The sequence below is a fragment of the Vipera berus genome, assembly GCF_964194415.1.
Source record: "Vipera berus genome assembly, chromosome: 4".
Lineage (NCBI taxonomy): Eukaryota > Metazoa > Chordata > Lepidosauria > Squamata > Viperidae > Vipera > Vipera berus.
In genome coordinates, this window is record NC_138206.1 from 46,191,874 (window position 1) to 46,219,000 (window position 27,127).

The window sequence follows — 27,127 nt, forward strand, 5'->3', positions numbered from 1 at the left end:
GAACAACTTAGGAAAAAATAGAAGAGGCAGTTGACAGTTGGACAAAGCAGAAAAGTAAGAAAAAAAATAAAAGCAGACAACCAATATTTATAAAACAAAAGAAAAGAAAGACACTGATATTTTTGTGACAAACTAATAATTATTCTGTAAATAACTATGGAGCAGTACTTATTCTACCCTCTGCTATTTCTTCACACAATATCATTAGTACAAAACAGTATATTTTGTGTAAATTAAACACAGAATATCCCCTTAACCCTTACCCAGTGTTAGGTTGCCAAAGAACAGATGAGGAAGGTAAATCTAACCATACACGCCCAAACCTTTATATAGTATTTCTACATTCATCATTTTGAAGAATTGTCTTCAAGAATTAAAGAACATGTATCACTCCAAAATTAATTAGGAACAAACATCTGCCCAGATACACTTATTTTGGTATAGATCTGTACTTTATTTTAAAACAATCTTAATCATTATAGTGGTCATTATATTTGTAGCACTGAAACTGATAATACAAATATATAAAATATTTTTAATATTAATCCTGATTCTATTGTTAATTTTTTTTGTAATTCTTATTGTATTATTGTGTCAATGTTTATCCAAAATTTTCATAATGTTTAAACATGTATGTTAATCAACTCTTTATACAAATACTCTTTATACAAATAACTGAAGCTTTTCTTCATAAAGAACTTTATTTACCCCGAATGAAGGCAAATATACATGTCCCAGCATAATGTTGCAAGATCCAATCTGGGTCAGTCAACCAGGACCAGAGGTTTATCTACTCTTTTGGCTGTTCTAGTTAAGCTGTTTATTTTGTTTTTATTTTTCTGGGATCAAATGGAAGATGTGACACTCAGAAAAATGTGTTCTCTCAACTCAAATTTCCTTGGCTATCATTAAAAAAAAAGACTGGCAAATAGGTACTGAGAGATTGCTGATGTGAAAAACCAAATACAGCTCTCTTTTAATATACCCATAATGTTATCAGTGACTGATTTGTCTACTGTAGATACACACTGCTAAGAAAATATTGTTTTTATTTGTGCAAAACCTTATGCATATTTACAGCAGCAGAGAACACTCAATAATTGCAAACATACAATTATGCTTTTCATAATTTTACTTACCTTCCTCAGTGGTACGTGCAGATTTTGATTCACTGTCCATCCCTTGAAATTCATTGAAATATGGACGAACTTTGATATCATATGTAACCCCCTTTTTCAAATGGATAAGGATAGCACTCCGTTCTGTGGGAACATTGACTTCCACAGTCTGCCATGCAGAAGGGGAAATCAGGCCTGATGTCTGTCGATATATAACTCTATAACCCTGAATGAACTGTGATTGGCGATCAACCTGAAATAAAATTAACAGAAATGGTCCTACCATAAGTGGAAGCAATAAATTTAACTCAGTTCCTCTGAGCTGTCATTCATACTGTGTTTTTAACTATATAGTGTACTTCTTTCAAGTTGCCTTATTAAGAAAAATGGTTGTTTTCCCATAACTGTGGTTCTCCAAATGATCATAAATATGATCAACTTTCTTGTGCATGATCAACAGGAAAAATGCAACTATAACCGAGGACGTAGGTGTAATCTATGGCTCATTTTCCTTCATGTGGCTTACCCTCATTTCACTACCCTCAATGCAACAGTCTGAAACTGTGCCTGCCAGAATAGGCACATTATGAGAAAAGACCCAGAGTCATTGAAAAGGTGAGTCACTGAATCAACAAATGACCAATGGGGTCATTAAGTCCCAGAGTTCCAGGCAAACAATCCATTTTTCTTCATACACATAATACATATAGATGATTGGGAAGTTTATCTTTCAGGGGGGAAAAAACTCTCTTCCAAAAGACATACTATTGTGTATGTCTTAGGCATGGCTTTTTTTCTCATAGAACGCTCAGAACGGAGTTCCGGCACCTTTTTTGGATGGAACCTTGTAGGGTAGGCAAGGTGGTTTGTATGACATGTGTGAGTTCCGGCACCTTTTTCTTTTACAAAAAAAGCACTGGTCTTAGGTAATACAATTACTTATAGACTAATATCTCTAATGGGACATTGATAACTATGAAATAATGAGTAAAGAAACCAGAAACTATTGAGACAAAGGAATACATTTTAATACCATAGTTTTGAAACATAAAACCCATCTCAGTGAGAAAAGCTAGAAAATTAGAAAAGAGAAAATTGTCAAAATCAATACTTAAACTCATGAGCATACTCCAAATGTATGATTGGCAATAATGGCACGTATCGCAAAATTATATTTCAGATCACATCAAAAAGAGATGCAGTAAATAAGTCATTAGAATCAATAGTGACATTTATGAGTGTCAGTTATTTTTTTGCTAGAGTGAAATCTGGAAATAGAATAAATTTTTTGAAAGGAAACTGATCGAAGAAAAAGGTTAAGACCTCTCTGTGACCACAAAGAAAGAAAAGATTGTGATTAATACAAAGGTGGATGTGGTTGATGTGTACTAATGCTGATCATAATTTGCATTCATTTTCTGGTATGAGTCAAACTGTCTTTTTTCTAAATGGAATAGACTCTCCCATGTTAAAGTACAATTTCTTGACAGTGTTTTGCAGGTCTTTCAAAAGGCCCCAAATATATGCCTATGAAATCCAATATTTCCAGGGAAAAGGTTACAATTCTATCAGAATTTTGTGAATCTGTGCACGCATTTACATTTTTTTAGAGAGAACAAACTTCCTACAAGAAACTGTGAGCAATCAGTGCCATAATGGGAATAATGAGAGCAAAGGTAATAAAATATTTGTAAAAGACAGAAATATTTGATAAGATGGTTGAGATTTGTAATTATGCTTTCAAAACTAATATGGCAAATTTTTTAAGACCTAATATTTATGGTATTTATCCAAAAGTAAAAAGTGTCAAGATAATCAATCAATCAATTAATGGATTAGGATTAGGATTTATTAAATTTATATGCCGCCCTTCTCCCTAAGGACTCAGGGCGGCTCACAACAATAAAAATTAAAAGGCATAAAATACAAAAATTAAAAAAGAATTAAACAATGAATATAAGAAATACGGGACAATTTAACACAATAAAAACCAAATTAAAAACCATGGTCAGTCCAGGCCAGCTTGTTGGAACAACCATGTCTTCAGGTCACGGCGGAAAGATTGAAGGTCAGGGGCTGTCCGCAGCTCCGGAGGCAGTTCATTCCAGAGGGTCGGGGCGCCCACAGAGAAGGCTCTCCCCCTGGGGGTTGCCAGCCGGCATTGCCTGGCCGACGGACCCTGAGGAGGCTGACTCTGTGGGAGCGAACTGGGCAATTGGCAGCAGGTGGTCTCGCAAGTACCCCGGGCCTAAGCCATGTAGGGCTTTAAAGGTAATTACCAGCACCTTGAATCGCACCCGGAGGGAATTAAACGTTTTATTCATATGAATGAGAATCCAACAGTGACAAAATTAAATGAAAACATCCGTATTTAGGCATCTTGAAGGAAGAATATAGCCAGGTATTTTTGGCTGTGAAACTGGAAGACCAATATAAAGCTTATCTAAGAAAATAATATTTAAAATTTGAATAGAGGATAAAAGGGATGCCAGGATTGCTAAATAATGGTGACCAGGATTAAGAGCAATGAGCATGGTGTTGGCCATTAAGAAGTCTCTCTTATATTTCCAGCAGAATTAATATCCAGCAGAAGTAAGATATCATCAAAGTGAGCTAGTATACTTTATTGGAATGAATTATTAATTAGCTGTAATTTCTGCATTTGTGTGTAGACAAAAGTCATAAACCTATACTGTTGAAAATCTGTAGAAGGAGGTTAAGATAAATGATTCTAGATATAACTGTTGCTTCTCCCCCCCCAAACACACATATCTATTGTAAAGTGTCAACAGAGTGACCACAGTTAGTGGATTAGTCAGGGCTATCAGTTTTGTAAGTTCAGTTTTGATAAAAGATTACAAAAGTATACTAATACTATGAAGACATTATTAATATTTAATACTATTTAGAGCCATAATCTACAATTAATTAACAAATGGTGAGAGAGCAAATTGTTTGGATAAGAAAGAGTAGTCCGACCTGTGGTCACTTCTGAGCCAGCAATGTTTTGTCCCAAAAGAGAGCCTGGAAGCAAAAGAACTCATTGTACCAATCCTGTTTGATATATTTTTAAATTTACATATTTTTATCCTGACTTTTTAAATAAATAACTGAAGGCGGTGAAGACACATATTTTTCCTACGTCAATAACCCTGAAAGATGGGTTGGACTGAAAGAGAGGGACTGGCCCAGAGTCACTCAGCTGGCATTTATGCCTAAGGAGTGATTAGAACTCAGCAGTTTCCTGGCTTTTATTTATTTATTTATTTTATTTTATTTTATTAAACGTATATACCGCCCTTCTCCCGTAGGACTCAGGGTGGTTCACAAGGTTTTTTAAAGCAATGCAACAAGTTACAAAAATTAAAAAAAAATTAAAATAATTACACTAACCTTGAAATATAACCCAATTACAATTAAAAATACAATTAAAACCCCAGTTTTAGCCCGGTGCCTTAAGCACTAGGCGTGGACAAAAACAAAAGCTGGTGTTAAGTGGCATGGCCACAAGTTTGAAGACCTTGAGGGAAACACAGAAGGAACTCAGTTGTGAAAAGGTAAACAATAAATGTAGAATGAACTGAAAGAAGAAGATAAGACCAAAGGGATATAGAAGAAAAAATATTTTAGAGTGAAACAAGAAAAAGAATACAATAATGCTATCTTTATTGTGATTGAAAATGAAGTGAGGGGAGAAAGTTAGCTACGTCCAATAGTCTATATGGCTCAAGTTGTGCCTCCTGACCAAAATTTCCTTACTGGTTTTAAAATACATCACCCATACTTATTATATTTAGACACTTCAATAAAGAACTGAACTGCCACACGTATTGGATTAAATTCACAAACACATTCTCTTTTTTATTATGAACAAGTAATGAAAGCAAATTATAGAGGTGTATGCACAATGTTACCAACAATTCAAGGAACAATGAAAGTACTTTTGCAATTATCAATCAGAATTATGTAAGAGTCACACCCAGACTATCTGTGTAGGCAACTGATGGGTTTTTTGTGCTCGCTTCGGCAGCACATATACTAAAATTGGAACGATACAGGCAACTGATGGATTTTTTAGTTCTATTTTATAAATCACATTTTCACAAATACAGTTTCTTTCTTTCTTGACTGGTTGCTGAGTTTATTAAAGCTTTTATTTACTTATTCATTTACTGTTATATTGGTTTCAGCAATATAAGAATAAGCCCAGGGTTAGAGCTAAATCATCTTTCCAACATCAGTTACGTTTATGAAAATCTCTTCACACTGTTCATTAACTTTTTCAGTGAAAAATCAAGTTCTTATGACCGGGAAAACACATACAAACAAGAAACTAAAACCAGATTTATGAGATCTAGGCATAAACACATTTAATCAAAAGTGCCTTTGTTAAAAATCTTACAGCATATGTTATAATAACATTAAGTTTGCATTTTATAAACTTCTCTAGATACACTTTAAGTGAATTTATGCATTGAATGAAGGACATAATTCACAATAATAGCTTGTTAATACTGAAAGAATCAAGCTGTGTTTTTCAGAAGAACATTAAGCAGCTGCTTTCAAATGAAAGAGTCTGTAAATCAGGACAAATTGTTTTTATACACATTTGAGTTTCATTAATTAAATGTTTTATGGACATAAGAATCTATGAACCTAGCAGTTATTATAAAGGACAATTCCTCTTCACATTATATATTGCAAACCAAGGTGTTACATCAATGACACAATAATGTTACCTTTTCCATACATAGTATTTAGGTAATCAATGAAAGTTTGAGATTATAAAACATTCCTGTGATATAATACAATGTAAATTATTAGCTTCAGAGTATTTATGTATTATTTATTAAGCAAAGTACAAATTTGAAGCTGAGAAATATAGTAGTATGATTAAAAGTATATCTGGCTTGCTTCTTAAATAGATAAGTTTCAGGAAACAATGATCAGTGATTGAGTACCTTTTGTACATGAAATGATAAGCCAAACAGTCTTCATATACCGAGACAAAATATTTTTGAAACTGTATAAATTACAATGAGTAATTATAGTTATTCTAATAACTAAACAGGTATTTATTAATATAATTTGCCATAGAAAATGTAAAAAACCCTGCCACATAATCTAATTTGATATACAGGTGAAACTCGAAAAATTAGAATATCGTGCAAAAGTTCATTTATTTTAGTAATGCAACTTAAAAGGGGAAACTAATATATGAGATAGACTCATTACATGCAAAGCAAGATAGTTCAAGCCGTGATTTGTCATAATTGTGATGATTATGGCGTACAGCTCATGAAAACCCCAAATCCACAATCTCAGAAAATTAGATTATTACATGCAATCAATAAAACAAGGAGTGTACATAGAACAATATCGGAACTCTGAAAAGTATAAGCATGCATATCTACTCAGTACTTGGTTTGGGCCTCTTTTGCAGCAATTACTGCCTCAATGTGGCATGGCATGGAAGCTATCAGCCTGTGGCACTGCAGAGGTGTTATGGAAGACCAGGATGCTTCAATAGCGGCCTTCAGCTCTTCTGCATTGTTCGGTCTCATGTCTCTCATCTTTCTCTTGGCAATGCCCCATAGATTCTCTATGGGGTTCAGGTCAGGTGAGTTTGCTGGCCAATCAAGCACAGTAATCCCACGGTCATTGAATCAGGTTTTGGTGCTTTTGGCAGTGTGGGCAGGAGCCAAGTCCTGCTGCAAAATGAAGTCAGCATCCCCATAAAGCTTGTCTATGGAAGGAAGCATGAAGTGCTCCAAAATCTCCTGGTAGACGGCTGCGTTGACCCTGGACTTAATGAAGCACAGTGGACCAACACCAGCAGATGACATGGCTCCCCAAATCAATACAGACTGTGGAAACTTCACACTGGACTTCAAGCATCTTGCAGTGTGTGCCTCTCCATTCTTCCTCCAGACTCTGGGTCCTTGGTTTCCAAATGAGATGCAAAAGTTGCTCTCATCAGAAAAGAGGACTTTGGACCACTGAGCAACAGACCAGGTCTGTTTTTCTTTAGCCCAGGTAAGATGCTTCTGACGTTGTTTGTTGTTCAGGAGCAGATTGACAAGAGGAATACGACATTTGAAGCCCATGTCCAGGATCCGTCTGTGTGTGGTGGCTCTTGATGCACTGACTCCAGCCTCAGTCCACTCCTTGTGAAAGTCCCCAACACTTTTGAATGGCCTTTTCCTGACAATCCTCTCCAGGCTGCGGTCATCCCTGCTGCTTGTGCACCTTTTTCTTCCACACTTTTCCCTTCCACATAACTTTCTATTAATGTGCTTTGATACAGCACTTTGGGAACATTCAACTTCTTTTGCAATTACCTTTTGAGGCTTTCCCTCCTTATGGAGGGTGTCAATGATGGTTTTCTGCAGTCTTCCCCATGATTGTGATTCCTACTGAACCAGACTGAGAGACCATTTAAAGGCTCAGGAACCCTTTGCAGGTGTTATGGCTTAATTAGCTGATTAGAGTGGGACACTTTGAGCCGAGAATATTGCACCTTTTCACAATATTCTAATTTTCTGAGATTGTGGATTTGGGGTTTTCATGAGCTGTAAGCCATAATCATCACAATTATGACAAATCATGGCTTGAACTATCTTGCTTTGCATGTAATGAGTCTATCTCATATATTAGTTTCTCCTTTTAAGTTGCATTACTGAAATAAATGAACTTTTGCACGATATTCTAATTTTTCGAGTTTCACCTGTATTTTAGTCAAGTAATTTGAGAATATGAGAAAGTAACAAGTTAAATATAAGCTTTTCTACCAGTGGTATATAAAGAAATAAAAATGAAGTTCAATTGAAAGTAACCTGCCATGATGACCTACAATTTTCTGTACCAACCAAAGAATAATTAGACATGTATTTGCATCAAAACTCAAAGAATTGGAGCAACAAGTAGTCACAGTTTGGCTGATGAAACAAGACAGCAGTTAACCTGATAAAAAAGAGAACTGACTGTACAAACTTCCCACAAAGGAAAGAAAACAAACAAAACACCAAAGCCAATTGAATTGAGAAACAAATAGAAGCAATAGATTCTGTCCCTCTCGAAGCAAACAATCAAACAACAGATAAACAAACAAACAATTCAAGCCCTTATAGAAGAAATAGGCTGTTCAGAAGATGTAAGAACATTGCAACACTGGGAACAGAATGGTATACTCCCTAAAGTACTGAGTGGTTTGTAATTATGTCCTGCAAAATATAAAGACAAATTTGGTTACTGATGACTCACTACTGTGGAAAAGCAAAATAAATGTATGATGACAGGACCATCTGCTCATAAACCACTCACTCTTCGAGTTGCCAGGATCCTGGCAATAGAACAACCTTCAAAATGTATCACATCTATTGATATTCCTTCCCATTTATATATGTACTACTGCAAACAACATCTACAACTGTATTATCGTGAATCTTGAGCATTTACAAAGAAAGGTAAAGGACTGGGATAATTCATGTGATCATTCTTGTCTAGTTAGAGCACCATAAAAACAAAAGAACATTTCAAGTAAACTGCAAATGGTTGTGCAAATAGTGTCAACAGAATAAAATTGTTTTTGAGATCACAATTTGAACTACCTAGCATGAGAAGAATAGACCTCGGAAGAAATGATAAAAGATATTTTAGAGCTTTAAAATGAATTTTGTGGAGATTGGAAACCAAAAATTTAATGACCAGTTAAATAATTGCATGCTGTTTGAAGGAGTAAAATATGGAAACATTGTATTACTAGGCTCATTAAATCACTCAATGAAAATCAGAAAGAACTTTGGCTCATAAAGCAAAAATAAAGCTGAGTATAGTCAAACACATTTATTATAAAAACATAATAAACTCAGAGCAATAGATGTCTAAGTAGAATGCTGTGATAATGATGAGAAAAAGAACTGCAAATGCATCAAAGTTCCTAAAAAATGAGACACAAAAATATAATAGTGAACAATTACAATGAGAGATAAAAATGAAAGCAGAAGACGGCAATAAGGCCATACAAAAAGGTTGATGAAGAAGAGCACATTTAGAAATAGGAAAAAGTTCAGGCTGACTGAATTTTGTAAAGTATGCTAAAATATAATAAAATAGAATTTGTATATCAGCTTCTCCATTAGGACAGAAAAATGATAACAAAATAAAAGTAAAATGACTTCACCATTATTTTGATTCAGTGTTCTCCAAAATGAAGAATATATTGGCGAACTTGGAGAACATATAAGATCCCTTCCTTAAAAGACTAGCCTTCATCTATGAGGGACATGGGTGGTTAAGAAGCGACATAGGCAGACAAATAAATAAATTTTTTGTAGAACTATCACTCAAGTCTTCAACCTTGTTGAGAAACTAGGAGGGTTCCAGTTAAAATGTTAGTGTTGGTTTTGTAGATGACCTGTGGCAAAACTTAGAAGGGTATAATTCACCCACCTTTGCTTAGCTTGATCTTGGTTGCATTCAATATCACATCAATTCTGATATCCTTCAGGAAGAACTGTGAGAGTTTAGAAAGGGAGGGACTGTTTCACCCTCTCAATGCCAATTTCTATTTGAGCCAAGGTGTTTCCCTCCTTCTCTTTTTATAAAATAATTGTGAACTTTTGCCCCTAGGGTTCTTCGTGGAAGGTACAAATTAATCAGAAGCAGTTGATCCAGGAAGTTCATTTTATTCAGAGGGCATGTGATTTCTTTTTTAAAAAAAATATAATTTAAATGTTTATTGACGTGTCATTATTTTATTGTAAAATATCTAGAATCACAAAGGCAGTATAGAAACTAATGTATTAACTATATCCTGATTTGTTTCCTGATTTTTAGTCTTTTCTACTTTACTGCTGTCTAGACAGCAAAAATATAGTAAAACACCCCCTTACTACGTGCATCACAGTATTCTACCACAACAGAGGGAGCTTTGGTGGAGCAGTGGGCTAATGCCTCCTTAAGTAACACCAGCTGCCTGCAATTATTGCAGGTTCGCATCCCACCAGGCTCAAGGTTGACTCAGCCTTCCATCCTTCCGAGGTAGGTAAAATGAGGACCCAGATTGTTGGGGGCAATAAGCTGACTTTGTAATAATGCCGCTTGGGGGGGGCAAAAGCCCTAATAAGCAGGCATATACATAGAATGAAGGCTATTGCTAAGCACATTTAATTTGTGCTTAGATTGTAAGCCGCCCTGAGTCTTTGGAGAAGGGCGGGATATAAATGGGATTAAAATAAAAAAAATAATAATTGTATACATGTCGTCGTTCCCCCAAAGCCTGAGCCTTGTAATTAAACTCTGCTTGCATTTCCTCTTCAAGTCACATCTTAGTCCAAGAATCTGTTTTCAGGATCAGAAATGAAAAAAGATTATGAGGAACAATCTATTTTTCAAAACAAATCCTCTCCAGCTTTCTCATTTCTCCTTGCCAGATTTCTACTTCACAAATATTGTTTGGTTTGACACTCAAGGGATAACAAACAAGGTGACTCCCTTCGTACTACACTCTTTTGGGACAAGACAGACTGAGAAATTTAAAGGAAAGTAAAAGAAAAGGCAGGGTTAGATGAATCAAAAGTTGGAATTAAGATTGCCGCAAGAAATATCAACAACCTAAGATACGCAGATGATACCACTCTAATGGCAGAAAGTGAAGAAGAACTAAAGAGCCTCTTGTTGCGGGTGAAGAAGGAGAGTGCAAAACTTGGGTTGAAACTTAACATTAAGAAAACCAAGATCATGGCATCCGGCCCTCTCAATTCCTGGCAAATAGATGGGGAAGAAATGGAGGTAGTTACAGATTTTATTTTCCTGGGCTCCAAGATCACTGCAGATGGGGACTGTAGCCAAGAAATTAAAAGACGCTTGCTCCTGGGGAGGAAAGCCATGGCAAATCTAGACAGCACACTAAAAAGCAGAGACATCACCCTGTCAACAAAAGTGCGTATAGTCAAGGCTATGGTCTTCCCAGTTGCAATGTATGGCAGTGAAAGTTGGACCATAAGAAAGGCTGAGCGCCAAAGAATTGAGGCCTTTGAACTATGGTGCTGGAGAAGACTCCTGCGAGTCCCTTGGACTGCAAGGCGATCAAACCGGTCAGTCCTAGAGGAGATCAATCCTGACTGCTCTTTAGAAGTCCAGATCCTGAAATTGAAACTCAAATACTTTGGCCACCTGATGAGAAGGAAGGACTCACTGGAGAAGAGCCTAATGCTGGGAAAGATTGAGGGCAATAGAAGAAGGGGACGACAGAGAATGAGGTGGCTGGATGGAGTCACTGAAGCAGTAGGCGTGAGCTTAAATGGACTCCAGAAGATGGTAGAGGACAGGAAGGCCTGGAGGAACGTTGTCCATAGGGTCGCGATGGGTCGGACACGACTTCGCAGCTAACAACAACAAAATAAATTTCAAAAAGTGAGCTTGGAATGATATAATGTAGTGCTAGAGAGGGGGGAAAAAGTAATTCTTTTGGCATTCTCCATAAAGTTAGCAAAACAATTTAGTCAGCAATATTTTATATTGTTCTTTATAAAACTATTGCTGGGCATCCAGATTTTAGGATATACTCAGTTAGCTACTGGTTGTGAACCGGTTGTTCACATATTTGAATCCCACCACTGGTTGGAATTGATAATATACTTAGAAAGAGAGAGCTTTAAACTTAATAAAACTGAAAGGTAAATTTGAAGTAGTTTATGGACTGATGAAGACAACTATGCTTTACAAGGAAAGAGAAAAAAGGTATAGTGAATGGTACTGGTATTTAGTATTTACATGATAGACAGAAAGACAGCCTTGGTGGTTCTCTGGATAGAAAGAAAAGAATATGTGAGGAACTGTCTATATGTCTTTGTGTGGTAGTCTGTGTGTGTGTGTGTGTGTGTGTGTGTGTAAGAAAGAGAGAGAGAGAGAGAGAGAGAGAGAGAGAGAGAGAGAGAGAGAGAGAGAAGTGAGGAAGGATGTGCCGATTATTATAAACTACAGGTAGAAATTTCACTATTGCCTTTGATAAATCTAAAACTAATAAATTTAAAAGTAAATCAGTGATTTTTTTCTGAGACGATTAAAAATTCAAATAACTTGAATTATGAGTTATAGTGGAAAGTTTGCATTGAGATTCAACCTCTTCATTTTTACATATACAATTTCAATATGGGAAATATCCTCAAGTTGTTGCCTCAATAGGTAACACATTGATTTAAGCCAAAGAAAAAAACCGCCAAATGGAACATGACTGCTCTTAAAGAAAAACAAAAAATACTTAGGGAGAGTCCAGGATAAGGGGATTATTCTACTATAATACAGCTCTGCTTTTATTGAAGCTGGTATTGAGGGACCACCATATATCAGATTTTGATCTATTTGTCCTCAGGCACATCATATAAAACTAATCATATTAAACACTGAAGGCTGAGTGAGGGATATACATAGTATTCTTTTTCAGAAATTTTGACTATATGCAATGAAAGATTGAATCTTCTTATAATACTTAATAAGGGACGCGGTGGCTCAGTGGGTTAGGACGCTGAGCTTGTCGATCGGAAGGTCGGCAGTTGGGCGGGTCGAATCCCGAGTGCCGCGTAGCAGAGTGAGCGCCTGTTACTCGTCCCAGCTTCTGCCCACCTAGCAGTTCGAAAGCATGTAAAAATGCAAGTAGAAAAATAGGGACCACTACGGTGGGAAGGTAACAGCGTTCCGTGCGCCTTTGGCGTCTAGTCATGCCGGCCACATGACCACGGAGATGTCCTCGGACAAGCGCTGGCTCTTCGGCTATGAAACGGAGATGAGCACCGGCCCCTAGAGTCGGAAACGACTAGCACACATGTGCGGGGGAACCTTTACCTTTACCTTTATAATACTTAACTGAGTTCCATAAATCAATGTTCTCAGAATGTGGCCCTTGCATAGCTTAAGGGCAGTAGAACAAAATTATTCTTAAGCCAGCTTGCAAATGTTATAATTGTGACTGCCATTTCTGTCTTCAATGAATTAATTATTATATTAAATTTATTTTTTAAATCAAATTGATGTAGTAGTACATAATGTCCAATATATGCCAGTCAGACACTTATAAAATATGCATTCTTTTTTCATGTCAGGTATTGCTTCTGGCAAACTGAATACAGAAAGATGAAGCACACAAGATAGCAAAAAGCATCACTAACGATGCCCAGCATGAAAATATAACTGTCATTAGATTTTATTGGATAGTGGTTGTAGTGGAAAATTGATCTCAAAGTTATAAATGCTTTTCCAAGGATTGTTACTCTAAATTATAAAGAAAGCATAAATTATGGCTTGCAACCCAAGTATTGTATTTCTTTCAGTTAAATATAGTATACTTGAAATATATCTAAAAACATTTTGCTTACCAGGTTATTGAAACTAACATTTGCAGCAAATGATAAATGTGCTGCAGTAAGAACACTAGAAAGCAGTTTAGCAGTTATCTTATATCTACTAAGTTATAGGTGTCATCATTATTAATTAATTTTACAAATTTATATGATCACTCATCTTAACTAGTACAATTCTGGGTGAACAAAATAATATAAATACAAAAGCACAATAAACAAATGGAACCCATTAAAAAAAACTATACTAGGCTCCTTATTAATCTAACAACACAAGAAAAGATGCCATGCCAGGATCTAACTAACACCCTGGCCTTAATGCCTGAGGAAAGGCCAGCAGGGTCCAGACCATTCAATTGCCATATGGGTGAAAAGTTGTAATATAAGACAGACAGTATAACAGAAAAGGAAAGCCAAAATCCAGGCAATGTCTGAGAAAAAACAAATTCTAGATGGTAGTATAAATTATGTTACAATTACAAAACAGTATGCAATATCCATTTATATTACATTAAAAAGTAGTTCAAAATGCCAAAGAAAACAACAGCATTAAATCCAGTTACAGAAAACAATAAAATGATACCCAGTATTAAAATATACTGTAATTCACCCAAATTGGGACTCTACACATCCTGATGTAAAGTCTGAAGAAAAAACCAGATCTTGAGTGCTTTCTGAAGGCCTGCAAGGTTAGAGCCAAACAATTGGGAGAAGACTGTTTTAAAATGCAGTATAAACATCTGTAAAGTCTTTTAAATCAGGATCTGGAATGTGTCCTTCCTGTTAAAGCACATGGGATGGACAAATATCCAAGGGCGCAGATGATCCTGCAGGATAGGGCCTTATTAGTTATAACGAGCAGATAACTGCAAGGAATATAAATCCTTCCATCCTCCAACACTGAAGAAGCTTCTTGGATGAGAAGCAAAATGTTTTCAATGAAAAACATAGTCCAGTTGTCTTTTGACCATACACTAATTAAAGTTTTTGAATGATCTTCAAAGGCAACCTCCTGTAGAATGCAATGGAATAACCCAATTCAGAGATGACTAAGGCAGAGTTCCACGAATGGGTTCAATTGAATTGCAAAGTGAAATTGTGCAAACACACCCTGCAACAGCTTCTACCTGCAGCTTCTATACATACATACTGCTCAAAAAATAAAGGGAACACTTAAACAACACAATGTACTGTATTTAATAGTAGGATGTCTTATCTTGTGTTCCCTTTATATATATATATATATATATATATATATATATATATATATATATATATATATATATATATATATATACACACACACACACACACACACACACACACACATACATACATACATATACATATATATACATATACATATATATATACTTTGTTTCCTGTATCAAAGATCATATTAGAAAATAAACTGTGTATAGTTAAGATCTAAAGACTGAATATGAATGCATGAAATAGTAAAACTTCTGTGCAAAGAAGATTTTTTTTAAATAGGATCTTAAATAAGATTTTTTTCAGTTTCCCACAATTATGAAATGATTCCTGGGTATCATTAGATAATTTCATAAATATGATGGCTAAAATCTGAACTACTGATGTTTCTTCTCTTGAATGATATTTTTAACAGGATTAAATATTTTTGGTATTAAGGGATTCTCCATAATAAAATCAGAAAAAATATAACATGAGACATTTTATTTCTCTATGCAGTTATATGTATAATATTGGCTATAATTACTTTTTTATTCCTCACATAAATCTGAATAACCTCAGTAAATAGTGAGGTATCAGATGCATGGAAAGGAGCAACTGGAATACAGTGATCAGACTCAGTATTTATCTTATAATCTTCCAAATACCCAACATTTTATGAATCCATGCTTCAATAAAATGAACTCACGGGCCTTTCTGAGACTCCTCTGGAATTTCAATAAGAAGGCAAGAGTAAGATTTCAAAGTTACTACCTTATCCTGAAGCATCTTAACTAACTGTAGTTATGGATATATCAATGGATTTCCTTTACTTTCCATTTGGTATATTCTGGTTTTAGCCTAGCCATTCTGTTGCTTACAATATTAATGGTGTTTTTAATAGCTTTCAGATCTTCTCTAAATTTGAGGAGAAGAGCCAAACTGACAATAGCCATCTAATTGCACTATGAGAACTGGACGTTCCTGTTATTCATTAGGGTAGCTCAACATGAAATAACACTCTTTTTTAGACTTGAAAAATGTTGAGCTACCCTAATTTTAAGAGTAAAATTACTGAGTGGATTTTTCAAAATTATATATATTTTGTTCTGATTATGAGAAAGGCATACACACACACACACACCCCTTTTCTCATAATCAGAACAAAATTGTTCAATCAAATGATCTTCTAAGGTGTTACTGCTCTAGCTAATCATCATTTTTACTATGATGCTACTGTTTTAATATAATCTACTTTTACTATACTATACTATACTTTTACTATACTGGAGGAACGTTGTCCATAGGGTCGCGATGGGTCGGACACGACTTCGCAACTAACAACAACAAACTCTTACTATACTTCACACATTTATAAATATGGATTACAACTCAATTTACTGTTGACATAATGCAAGAAAAAGCAAAAGAAGAAAATGGATCTCAGTAGAAATTACACCTATATAGGATCGAGTTTGTTCCACAGGATCAGAGAAGGCCACTCCTTTCTTACGCCTGTCCATTTACACAATTGTAACAACAAGTAAAGACAACTGCTAGATTATTTTCCCCTGCTGAGTCTTATGTTTATTTACTCAAAATAAGTATCATGCAGGCAGACATTATAAGTATGCTCCATTTATAGAGAAAGACAGCACATGTGCACAGACACACATCTAAATTTTACATGAAAAGAAGCATACACATGAATCAAAAGCTGCCATGTCACCCCAGTAAATTACAGGTAGTTCTTGACTAATGACCACAATGGAGCCCAAAATTTCTGTTGTTAAGTGAGACATTTACCTTTCTTGCCACAGTTGTTAAGTGAATCACTGTAGTTGATAACCCAGTTGTTAAGTGGATCTAGCTTCCCCATTGACTTTTTTTAAAAATCCCATTTATATCCCGCCCTTCTCCGAAGACTCAGGGCGGCGTACAATCTAAAGCACAAATCAATGTGCTTGTCAGAAGGTCACAGAAGCTGATCACATGACCTTGGGACACAGCAATGGTCATAAATATGAACCAGTTACTAAGCATCTGCATTCTGATCACATGATTATGAGGATGCTGCAAAGACTGACTGAAAAATGGTCACAAGTCACTTTTCTCAGTGCCGTTGTAACTTTGAATGGTCACTAAATGAACTGTTGTAAATTGAGGACTACCTGTATTTACAAAGAAATAAAGTCCTCATCAGAAAAATTATTCCCAACATGTAATCTACTTTTAAATTTCTAATAAAACAGGAATGTTAGCATGTATCAAATAATGAAGAATTATTAAGCAATTCAGCTCTTGGGCTATAGATTAAACAATCTACTTTTTTAGAGTAAAATATTAGTAAGTAAAGTCAAGTATTCTTTTTTTCTAAACCGATGAATAGGAAACATGCAGCAGCACAATATATATATTGAATAATTTGAATAATTTACACAAATAATGAGCTGTCATAAGTTGACTATATCCTGTGGATAGCCTTGGGTTAGGCAAAAACAGGAAAGAAAGTCAATTAGCAAGGTGTATTAAAAAAAAGCCTTGACAAGATCACAAAATAGGCTTCTGGCCAAGAGAAAACTCATAGAGTTTACTTGTATATAAAGTACCAGAAATCATTAAAATATCACAATTACTGATTAGAGTAAGAAAAAAAATTAAGAACATTCAGAGGTTTTACTATATATTTTTCAAATGTCTTACCGTCCAGGTCACTTGAATTGTGGTAGGGGTAAGCACAACAGGATTATGTAGTCGCACAATTACATCGCCAAGCTCTTTTTGGACTTGTCTGTGATCCACACCTTGTGCTGGTGGACTGATATCTGCCAGGTCAAACATATAAATGTGCATCAATAACTTATTATCTTACTAAGGAGAGTCAATTAAAAATCAATTTATTATGATGATTGAAAGCATAATAAACTTCACTTAAATGTTCTTACAGAAATTAGTTTATTGTCAAAGAGTGGAGTAGTGGGATTGGATTCTGGTCCAGATAGAGCACTTCTGATTTATATAGTAGCAATATTTTTATAAGATATAAATTTAATTTAATAAATACTGGACATTTATTTTTCAAATAGTACTGAAATGTCCACTGAAGAAGGAGCAGAATCACTATAAAAGAATGTCTCAATTCCTATTCCCTGCAGGCAGTAAGCCAGATACTATTGTGAACATTTTGAAAGCCACCAAGAGGCCTACAAGGGTCATGAGATGTACACCAGTCCAACCTAACTTCTCAAACACGTAGTCCTAGAGTGTTATCAGTGCAATCTCAGTCCCTTACCAAGACCTGAATCCTTACTGAATAAAAAGGTAAAGGTAAAGGTTCCCCTGCACATTTGTGCTTGTCGTTTCCCACTCTAGGGGTCGGCGCTCATCTCCGTTTCAAAGCCGAAGAGCCAGCGCTTGTCCGAGGACATCTCCGTGGTCATTTGGCCGGCATGACTAGACGCCAAAGGCGCACAGAATGCTGTACCTTCCCACTGTAGTGGTCCCTATTTTTCTACTTGCATTTTTATGTGCTTTCGAACTGCTAGGTTGGCAGAAGCTGGGACGAGTAACAGGTGCTCACTCTGTTCCGCGGCACTCGGGATTCGACCCACCAAACTGCCGACCTTCTGATCGACAAGCTCAGCGTCCTAACCCACTGAGCCACCGCGTCCCTTCCTTACTGAATAGTGTCTGGATATCCTGCTTCTTCTAAGATGTTGTAAGACATTTCTAACCTCTAAATACAGTGGGACCTTGGTATTCATTGTTAATTGATTCCAGGAGGTGCAAAGAGTACCAAAAACGATGAGTACCAAACAAAATTTTCCCCTTAAGGAATAATGTAGTGAGCCACAGGGCAGCCGATGCTGACAAGTCCTAGCTTGTGTGTGAATACCAAACAAGCTATGAGTACCGGGACAAAAATTTTGCATCAAAATATGTAGAGTACCAAATCTGATGAGTTTAAAGCAGTTGAGTACCAAGGTATAATTGTATAACAATATAAGGATCTCAAATAATTATTTGCAAATGTGGGTCTCCAGGTATTCATTAACTTATATAATTGATTAATTATTCTTTCATTATGGAAACTGAACTCCTACACACATGTGATGCAACCATTGTACAAAGTCCTTGTGTTCCTGTAACTATACTCTGTGCAAACATAGTGTAAATATTTTACCCAAAGATCATTGGTAGTAGTGCTTTCCAGGTAGTACCTATAGAGTTTTAGAAGTTACAATAAAATATATTTCAAATTAGATAGGTTGATATGAATACATATATAAAGCAAGAAGAAAACTTTTAAAAATTAATAGAATTTTTTTGTCAGGCAGATTTAAATTCCTAAAAATTGCAAATATGGAACATTCCATTCAGGAGGATATTGATAAATGTGTTATCTATCAGTATAACTGTTTTTCCATATATTGTGCTTAGGTTACTGTGTTGCCAAGTCATATGGATCATCATATGGAGCCACAGTCAACCGTGTTTTGGCTTATATTTCACTTCTTTAAAAATAATATATTTATTACATTAGTTTCAAAGGGCTGCATCACACTGACAATGCTATGAGCAAAGCAGTGTTTTAAAGCTGCTTTATGAAGCAACACAGTTCTCCATTTTTATGAAGAGTAAAGTGAAACTGTTGCATTACTTAGCTGCATGATATTCTGGCTGCTTCTTTTGATAACAGAAAAGATTTCTGGGCAAATAGCCTTCCTTTTTTCACCTGCATATTCCTTCCTTTTCAAATTTTATTTTTTGGTCATTCGGTGACCCTAAATGTATATGTACACATTACTATGTACAAATATTAAATATACACTCATATATATATACCAGACTATATATATACAGGGGTATACATTCAGATATTATATTTCTGCATTTGCATATGCATTGCATATTATTATTAACTTCAGATAGGCTGCTTGAGGAATAAATTCAGGTTACCTTGGGTTCGGACAGGATCTGACATGGTGCTGGGATCACTCAACCCTTGTGAATTGATAGCTCTCACCATAAACAGGTAGATGGTATTTGGACGGAGTCCTCTCACAGTGTAAGGAATTGTTCTAACATGGTTAGCCACTGTTTGCCAGCTATTGCTCACCAACTGGCTGAAATGAAAATGAATTGGAATACTATAGCTGCAATCACATACCTTTAAAAATAGTCAAGGATATGTTTCTATCTGCTGCTAAAGACAAATAAAGACATCATAAAATACGCTGTCAAGAACAACAGAAAGTATGATAGATTCTAAACCAATTAAAAGCACAAAACTCCTAACATATGACTGATTATGTGGCATCATATTATCGTTAACTCTTTAGTGACCATATAGATAAATTTCTTCATGATGATCTCTCCCTAACCTGGTCCTTCAACCATAGGAAAGTCCATCCTACTAGATCTTATCAGGTAACACAATAGGAGATAGCTCTCTACATATTCAGTCCACATCATCAATAAATAAATTTAAAAGAATAAAAAAAAGATAAGTGATTATTGAAGTATCAGTCCTGTATTTAGCTGCAACACTAGATTTGGTTGATACTGGCAAAGAATACTGAAAAATGTTTACAGCAAGCCTCCTATTTCTTCTTCATCCATTATCAATATGTTGGTAAAATACATTTTAAAGATTTTTGCAAGTTTTATTGTTATAAACTCATATGAAAGTTTAAATCAAATGTTCGAAACATTTTAAAACTATGTAAAACAAAATACAATTTAATTACATTAAAAGCACCCATGTTTTTAAATTTCTGACATTAGCCAAAACTTTAGAAAGTATTTTGTTCAAAAGTGCAAAGGATGATAACAATAATACTTTTTAACCTACCTAAAAGCCTCAATGATATATGCACTTGTTGGTAACTTCCCAGGTGTGCCTGGCTGCCAAGACAACGTGACACTGTTCTTAGTGACATCAGTGACCTGAGGCTTGGATGGTGGTCCAGGAAGATCATTTAAATCATAATTTTTGCTAACTGCTGCTCCCCCAAATTCTACAGAATGCAAATGGTTATATTTTACGGTTTATAGCTGTTTACTAAAGGATGATTTAAATATACATTTTAAATAATTATGTTATAAAAATGCTTTAAATAGATGCACAACATATTAAAATACTTTTGAGGTATAACATATCTTATCATTTCATTTTATTATCATTCAACTACAGTAACAGGTGAAGCAAGAGAGAAAGAAAAAGATATTCCAACTACTTCCGTTTATAGCAACATTTTTCTCCTATAATGATTCAGCTAAATGAGGGGTAGAAAACATGTTTTAAACAATATCTTTTCCTTCTACACTTATCGTGGGGTATCAGGATTAAAACAGCACTTAGATGGGTGGGACTAAATTTTTCGATCCATCATTTTCCCGTTCTTTGGGTAGATCTTAAAAGGAAAATGGAACTAATTAGAGCAGACATGTTAAACTCACAACATCACATGATGTCGTATGATGTATCAGAACCTTTTCCCCATTGCCGGCAATGGGGTGGGCGTGGTTTCCTCGTGATGCATCCGGCCTGCAGTTTGACACCCCTGAATTAGAGGATAGACTTTATACGTTCTACTGAACATAAAGCATTTTGACTTTAAATCATCTCCCTTCATACTTCCCCAAAATGAAAAAATATGGATGCATCAGGTTATACTGCAAAATGATTTTACATGTGTGATGATGTGAAATAAATTCAATGCATTTGCATTATATATTGCATTATTACTATATAATTGCATCTTTGGGAGTGATGACATAATCCCACATATATTGCTATGTTGATGTCACTTTGGTCTGTTATGGACACCATTGTCTCTGGATTTAATATTTCCTTCCATGCATAGTTTTTAGGAGGGACAAATATGAAGTTTGTCAATATACTGAAGGGCCACAATGGCTATTATAGACAGTGCTTTAAGCTTGCTGACCTGTCTATGGAGTTTAGAATTAAATTTTGCCAGTTCAATGGCTTCTACTACTGGGTCTTGAAGCTAGAAAGCTAGAGGGGGAGTAGAAAATGGGAAAGTTTCATTATATGTGTAGAAGGCTTGCACAAATATTAAATTTTGCACTTAACAAAAACTTTAATAAGAATCAATGATAACATTTTGAATGTCCTGATTTTGTTCTAGTATATTTTTGTTTTGTTTTTTGGTGTTATATAGTTATACCTTACCTGTAACATCCAACACAGCACTCCAAGATGTTTCCCCACTTGAACTTGTAGCAACACAAGTATATGTACCCATGTCAGATATCTAAAGACATGGAAATAAGAAATATCAATCCTTTACTTAAAATATTCATTTCTTTTTAAAAATATTTTTGTTGTGAACTAAGAGGGTAGCATTATTCAGAATTATTATAAACTGGGATCCAATATTTCACAAAAAATAATTATGTATTTCATTTAGTAAACTGAAATAATTTCTTTATTTTATATATTTTCAAATTTCCATCCCAACCTATGTCCCACATAACTACTATCACTAGCTTAAAGTTACAATTTTAAAGGGGAAATAATATTATACTTAATTTTGCGCTTAAGAAAAACTTTAATAAGAATCAGTGATAATGTATTGAATGTCCTGATTCTGTTCTAGTACATTTTTGTTTTATTTCATACTTGAAGTAAAATATACTTCACAAAGAGAGCAGTAAAAGTGTATACTTCTACAGTTTTTTATATAAGGTTCCTGAACTATATGATTCAAGATAAAATTGTTTTTAAATGGTCTATATTGGGAAGTACAATGAAAGAGCAAAATTATACTTTTTGATTTTAAATCATAAACATTTTCTGCTTTCTTAAACCATCAGATTTAACATTTTTTTCCAAGACTCACAGAAAAAAGAATCAATTTTTAAAGGTTTGTTTTTGTAAGTATTTGAGGAGAATCAAGTAATTAATCTTGTATTCTTTTTTGTAAAAGAGCTCAAGACAGTATACATAGCATTCTTTTTGTTGTTGTTTATTTCCTCATAAAAAATCTGTGAGGTAAGTTGAGCTGAAAGGTAATAAATGATCCAAAATCAATCAGTGATCCTCTATGGCACAGGTTTGATTTACTGTAAACCTACCCTCTAGTCTAGGACTTAACCAACATTCATTATACCACATTACTTTGTAAACTTAAAAGTTTTGCACTTTTTCAGCTATTACCTTTTCAATAGGGAAGATCTTTTATCAGCACAAGTGATTAATGGACTTGCTAGATTGAGCAATATTTAGCTGTCTCTATAGATCAGGGCTTTTCAACCTTTTCACCCATTGTACCACTTTTAGGATATGGCAACATCTGAGAACCACCAATTGCCTAGCAAAGTGTCAAAAACGTGATGACAAAAAAAAAGAAAAAAAGTGAAGTACAGGTAGTCTTTGACTTACAACAGTTCGCTTAGTGACTGTTCGAAGTTACAAGGGCACTGAAAAAAGTGGCCCCCAAGCCACAGACGAGTAAGACACCTCTCTGCCCGCTGGCGGCGCTCTTCCTCCTGTCTGAGGTTTTCATTATTGTGAGCATTTCTGTTGAGGATTGGCAGTGGGGGTGGGGGGGTGTTTGGTTTTTATTCCCCCCATCTGCTGGGTGGTTGCAGCAGGTTTTGGTCACTTCACATGACCCTGGGACACTGTGACCGTCATAAATATGAATCAGTTGCCAAGCATCTGAATGTAAATCACAAGACCCTGGAGATGCTGCAACATTCCAGCTGATCAGCACTTTTTCTGGGCTCAGCAGAAGCACCAGGATCAGCACCAAGCTCCAGCTGGAGCCTGGTGCTGATCCTGGCACTTCCACTGAGCCCTGACAGCCCCGAAGAAGCGCTGATCCTGGTGCTTTCGCTGAGCCCTGACAGCTCTGCAGCTCCAGCCATCTCTAGTTGAGGCTTGTGCGGTGCTGCCACTGGTTCAGCTCATTCTCCTCCCCCGCTACCACTTTTCTAGGATGGTCGCGTACCACCTGCCAGGTGCCAATGTACCACAGGTGGTACCCGTACCACAGGTTGAAAAGCCCTACTATAGATGAATAAAGACCAATTGCCTGCAAACATCTAACATGTAAATGCTTGCCAGAAGCCATTAATTAGGGCAGAAAGTTTGGATAAAATAGGTATACTTAACAAATTAGAAAATAGAAAAGGGGGCTTATCCTGGATTTTATGAAAAGACGAGTGAATAATAAGCTGTTGTTTCAAATAAAACTACATCAGATGAAACTTGGGAAAGGCAAAGACATTCAAGAATGTATAAATGCTGTCTTGAACAACTGCATGGGATTATGGACAAAGGATAAACGTGGTAGGTTGAGGCAAAATTAACATTAGAATTTGTTAAAGGAAGGCTTGTAAATGAATTGTGGAAAAAATAATGATCAAGATGAATAGACAGTATTAAAGTCTAGAAATATTAGACCTGGATGAGACTTGGATTAAGGCTTCTATGAAGCACTTCCTTGATATTTCCTCATGTGCTTCTTGGTGATACATTAGACACTGCATCAAGTTGTTTTGCTAGCCATTTCCAGTAAAATAGCTAGATAAGGGAAAACAAAATACCATGTGCTTTTTTTGCTAGTTTTTATTTGTGGTGCTCAGGCAAAGAGTTTCACTTTTGTATGACAAGGTACTGCCTTAAAATAGATTGCTCAGAGACAAGGCAGTTTTGCAAAATGGCCCTTTTGCCAAGTACTAAAACAGAGGTCCCAACCTTTTGGGCACAAGGGATCAGTTACGTGGAGAGAGGTTTTTCTGCAGACTGAAGGGGGCGTGGTTTTGTGTGCTGCCTGCATCCTGTAGATGGGCTTTGTTTGTTTGTGCAGCCCGGTTGTTTGCATGCTGCAGTCCGGTACTGGTCTATGGACCGGGGATTGGGGGCCCCTGTTCTAACAGATACTGGAGTATATAGAAAAGAAAGTAGAAATTAGAAATAGAAATTTACTTGTAAAAGATATTTTTTGTCACTGAGCTGGGTAACAGAGTAACATAGTATGATTTTACTTAAAAATGCAGCAAATGTCTATATTAAAATGGATTAAAATTTGTTGCCAGGACCTATACAAATAAATAGTTGCACTGAAAGCATATAATAAAAGAAAGTGCATTCAAATTTGGCATCATATTTAGAACACCAATATTCAAAAAGCATTTTGGAATTACAACAGCAACAATTAATAAAAAATATTTTGAAACAAAGCTGTGTATATTTAAAAGCTGGGTTTTGAAATACATGGAACTTTATTTTGAATAAACTGTCTGTTTCTTATTAGCTGCTTTGAAAACTGTTCCAAATTGTCTTGTCATGCATATGACTGCATGGTCATTTCCTTTCACTTTTTCTCAACTATTTTAATAGATTACTTTAAAGTCATGACAGATGAGGCATTTGAAAAGTGTATAGCTTGACAAATAATTGTAATTGCTGCAAACTTCAGTTACAATATGGGTAACCATAGGAAATTTGGAGGACGAACTTCAATCTTAGAAAAAGCAGCATACCACATTAAAATATAACTTAATATAACTTAAAAAATATAACTTAAAAATACAGCCTTAGTCAGAAATGATGGATGTTGATTGCTTCAGGTCAATCATAAAAATATGGCAATAATGTTGCATAACAGATCTACCAATGTGATATTTTTTTTAAAAAAATAAAATTCCATATGAGCTTTGTTTTTTTTATTTTAATAAAAGTAATTTAAAAATATATAGCAATATATTAGGATGTAAAGTGCAGAGGTGTGGTAAAAGAATTGAATAAAATGTGCCATACTAGACAATACAGCAATGGAAAGAATACTAGTTGATTATAGTAAGCAAACAAACTAAGAAAAGACTACAACATTGATTAAAATACAGATTAAATTTTGATTTGGAAGGATTCTGAAGAATTTAACTGAAATATATAATGACAAGCAGAAAAAGAATAAGCTGTTCAACAAACAGAAGACATCAAAAGATAAAAGATACATGGAATGCTGAGTCATCTGATAAAAAGGCATTCATCTTAAGCACTCAGTTAGAATAAGTAAAGATAAACCTCCTGTGCATTTTCTCATAAAATCATTAATAGTAAAGTTACTGAACTTAAAAGAAATTGTATAGGGAAGCCAAAAAACTGGAAATTGGCAGCAGCAACAAAATCCACGTACAATAAACAGATATGGGAACACACTTTTCTTCAACTTAATGGAAAATATATGTGAATATTTAAAGAAAACTATACTACAGATGCATTATGTTCTGTAAACAATTGTGCCTGCTTTAATTAGTCACAAACAGGTATTTATGCTCATGCACATTCTGAAAAATCTCTTTTAAATCAAATCTAAAGTTTGGCCTATTCTATATGCCTCTACTTTATATGTCCATATGAGTGCATATACGTTCTTGGGTAAACATATGAATTTATAAAAAATAGATATCAAAAGATGAATGCAAATTTTTAAAAGAAACACTTACGAACTAAAACCCTCGCCAGAGCATTTTTGCAAAATGATTTATTTATTTGAGACATAAAGTACCTTTTCAGTCTTGCAAGCACTCAAGACAACTAATAGAAAATAATAATAAATGAAACTAGTATTTATATAAAAAATCATTGGGATGATTATTCTAGTTTGTGCAGATAATTGGGTAACATGTTTTTGAATAAATAGAATTTAATGAAAATATTAAAGATCTGGAAATTAAAGCCAGGAAAACATAACAAAGTTCCTTGAATCAGTTCACTATCTCATGTATGTTGGAAAGCAAAGTTGTAAATATGTATCATTCATGAGTTAGTTAGAGTTAAAATGTCATCATGTGCAGCAATTGAAGATAGGAAAATAAATACAAGGATAACTATTTTGTAGCTAAGCAACAGTATTCTTTCTTCTGAACCTAAAAGTGAGATTTATCATATGTTGAAGTAATTACTGATATGTTTTACTATTTATTCTTGTCTATCAGTAACTTATCTCATTTCAATTTTGTCACATGCTCCATACATATTATTTAATTTTATATTTATACATTAATGTTCACAAATATTCTTCTCTTTATTGAATAAAATATTGTTTGTAACAGTTTACTCAATGCTTGTTCCAATTATAATTATAATTAATTAACCAATACTTATTTTGGTTATACTGGATTGGTGGATAACTATTCCAGTGTCAGCCATATTTTTCGTCAGATCATTAAACTGTAGTTTAATTAAACTTTAGTTCTGTTCTGCAGATATAAACAAAAATTGAGCAGTTCCAGTGGAGATTTTTTTTACTCTTTTAACTATTGCCTTGATTTCAACATATTCATTAACCCATTTACTTTTCTTACAAGTTAAAATTGCTAGTTAGAAAGCTGCTTAGAGGAGGTCATGGCTGTTGAAAGTAAATATAACAAAATTAAAACCTGAAAGTTTGTGAGAATATTTGTTACCTATAGAATTTT

The 27,127-nt window shown here is 34.9% G+C and overlaps 1 protein-coding gene across 1 annotated transcript in view; it reads right to left on the reverse strand.

Annotated features, from left to right (window-relative positions):
• Positions 1-27,127, reverse strand: part of ROBO2 (roundabout guidance receptor 2) — a gene marked incomplete at both ends in the record, with an annotated part of 410,756 nt that overhangs the window by 116,731 nt on the left and 266,898 nt on the right. Inside the window, 5 exons of the mRNA XM_081326352.1 lie at positions 1,140-1,371; positions 17,369-17,490; positions 19,625-19,791; positions 20,520-20,685; positions 21,867-21,948. Of these exons, the coding sequence (XP_081182478.1) occupies positions 1,140-1,371; positions 17,369-17,490; positions 19,625-19,791; positions 20,520-20,685; positions 21,867-21,948 (769 nt within the window). The remainder of the gene's footprint in view (positions 1-1,139; positions 1,372-17,368; positions 17,491-19,624; positions 19,792-20,519; positions 20,686-21,866; positions 21,949-27,127) is intronic.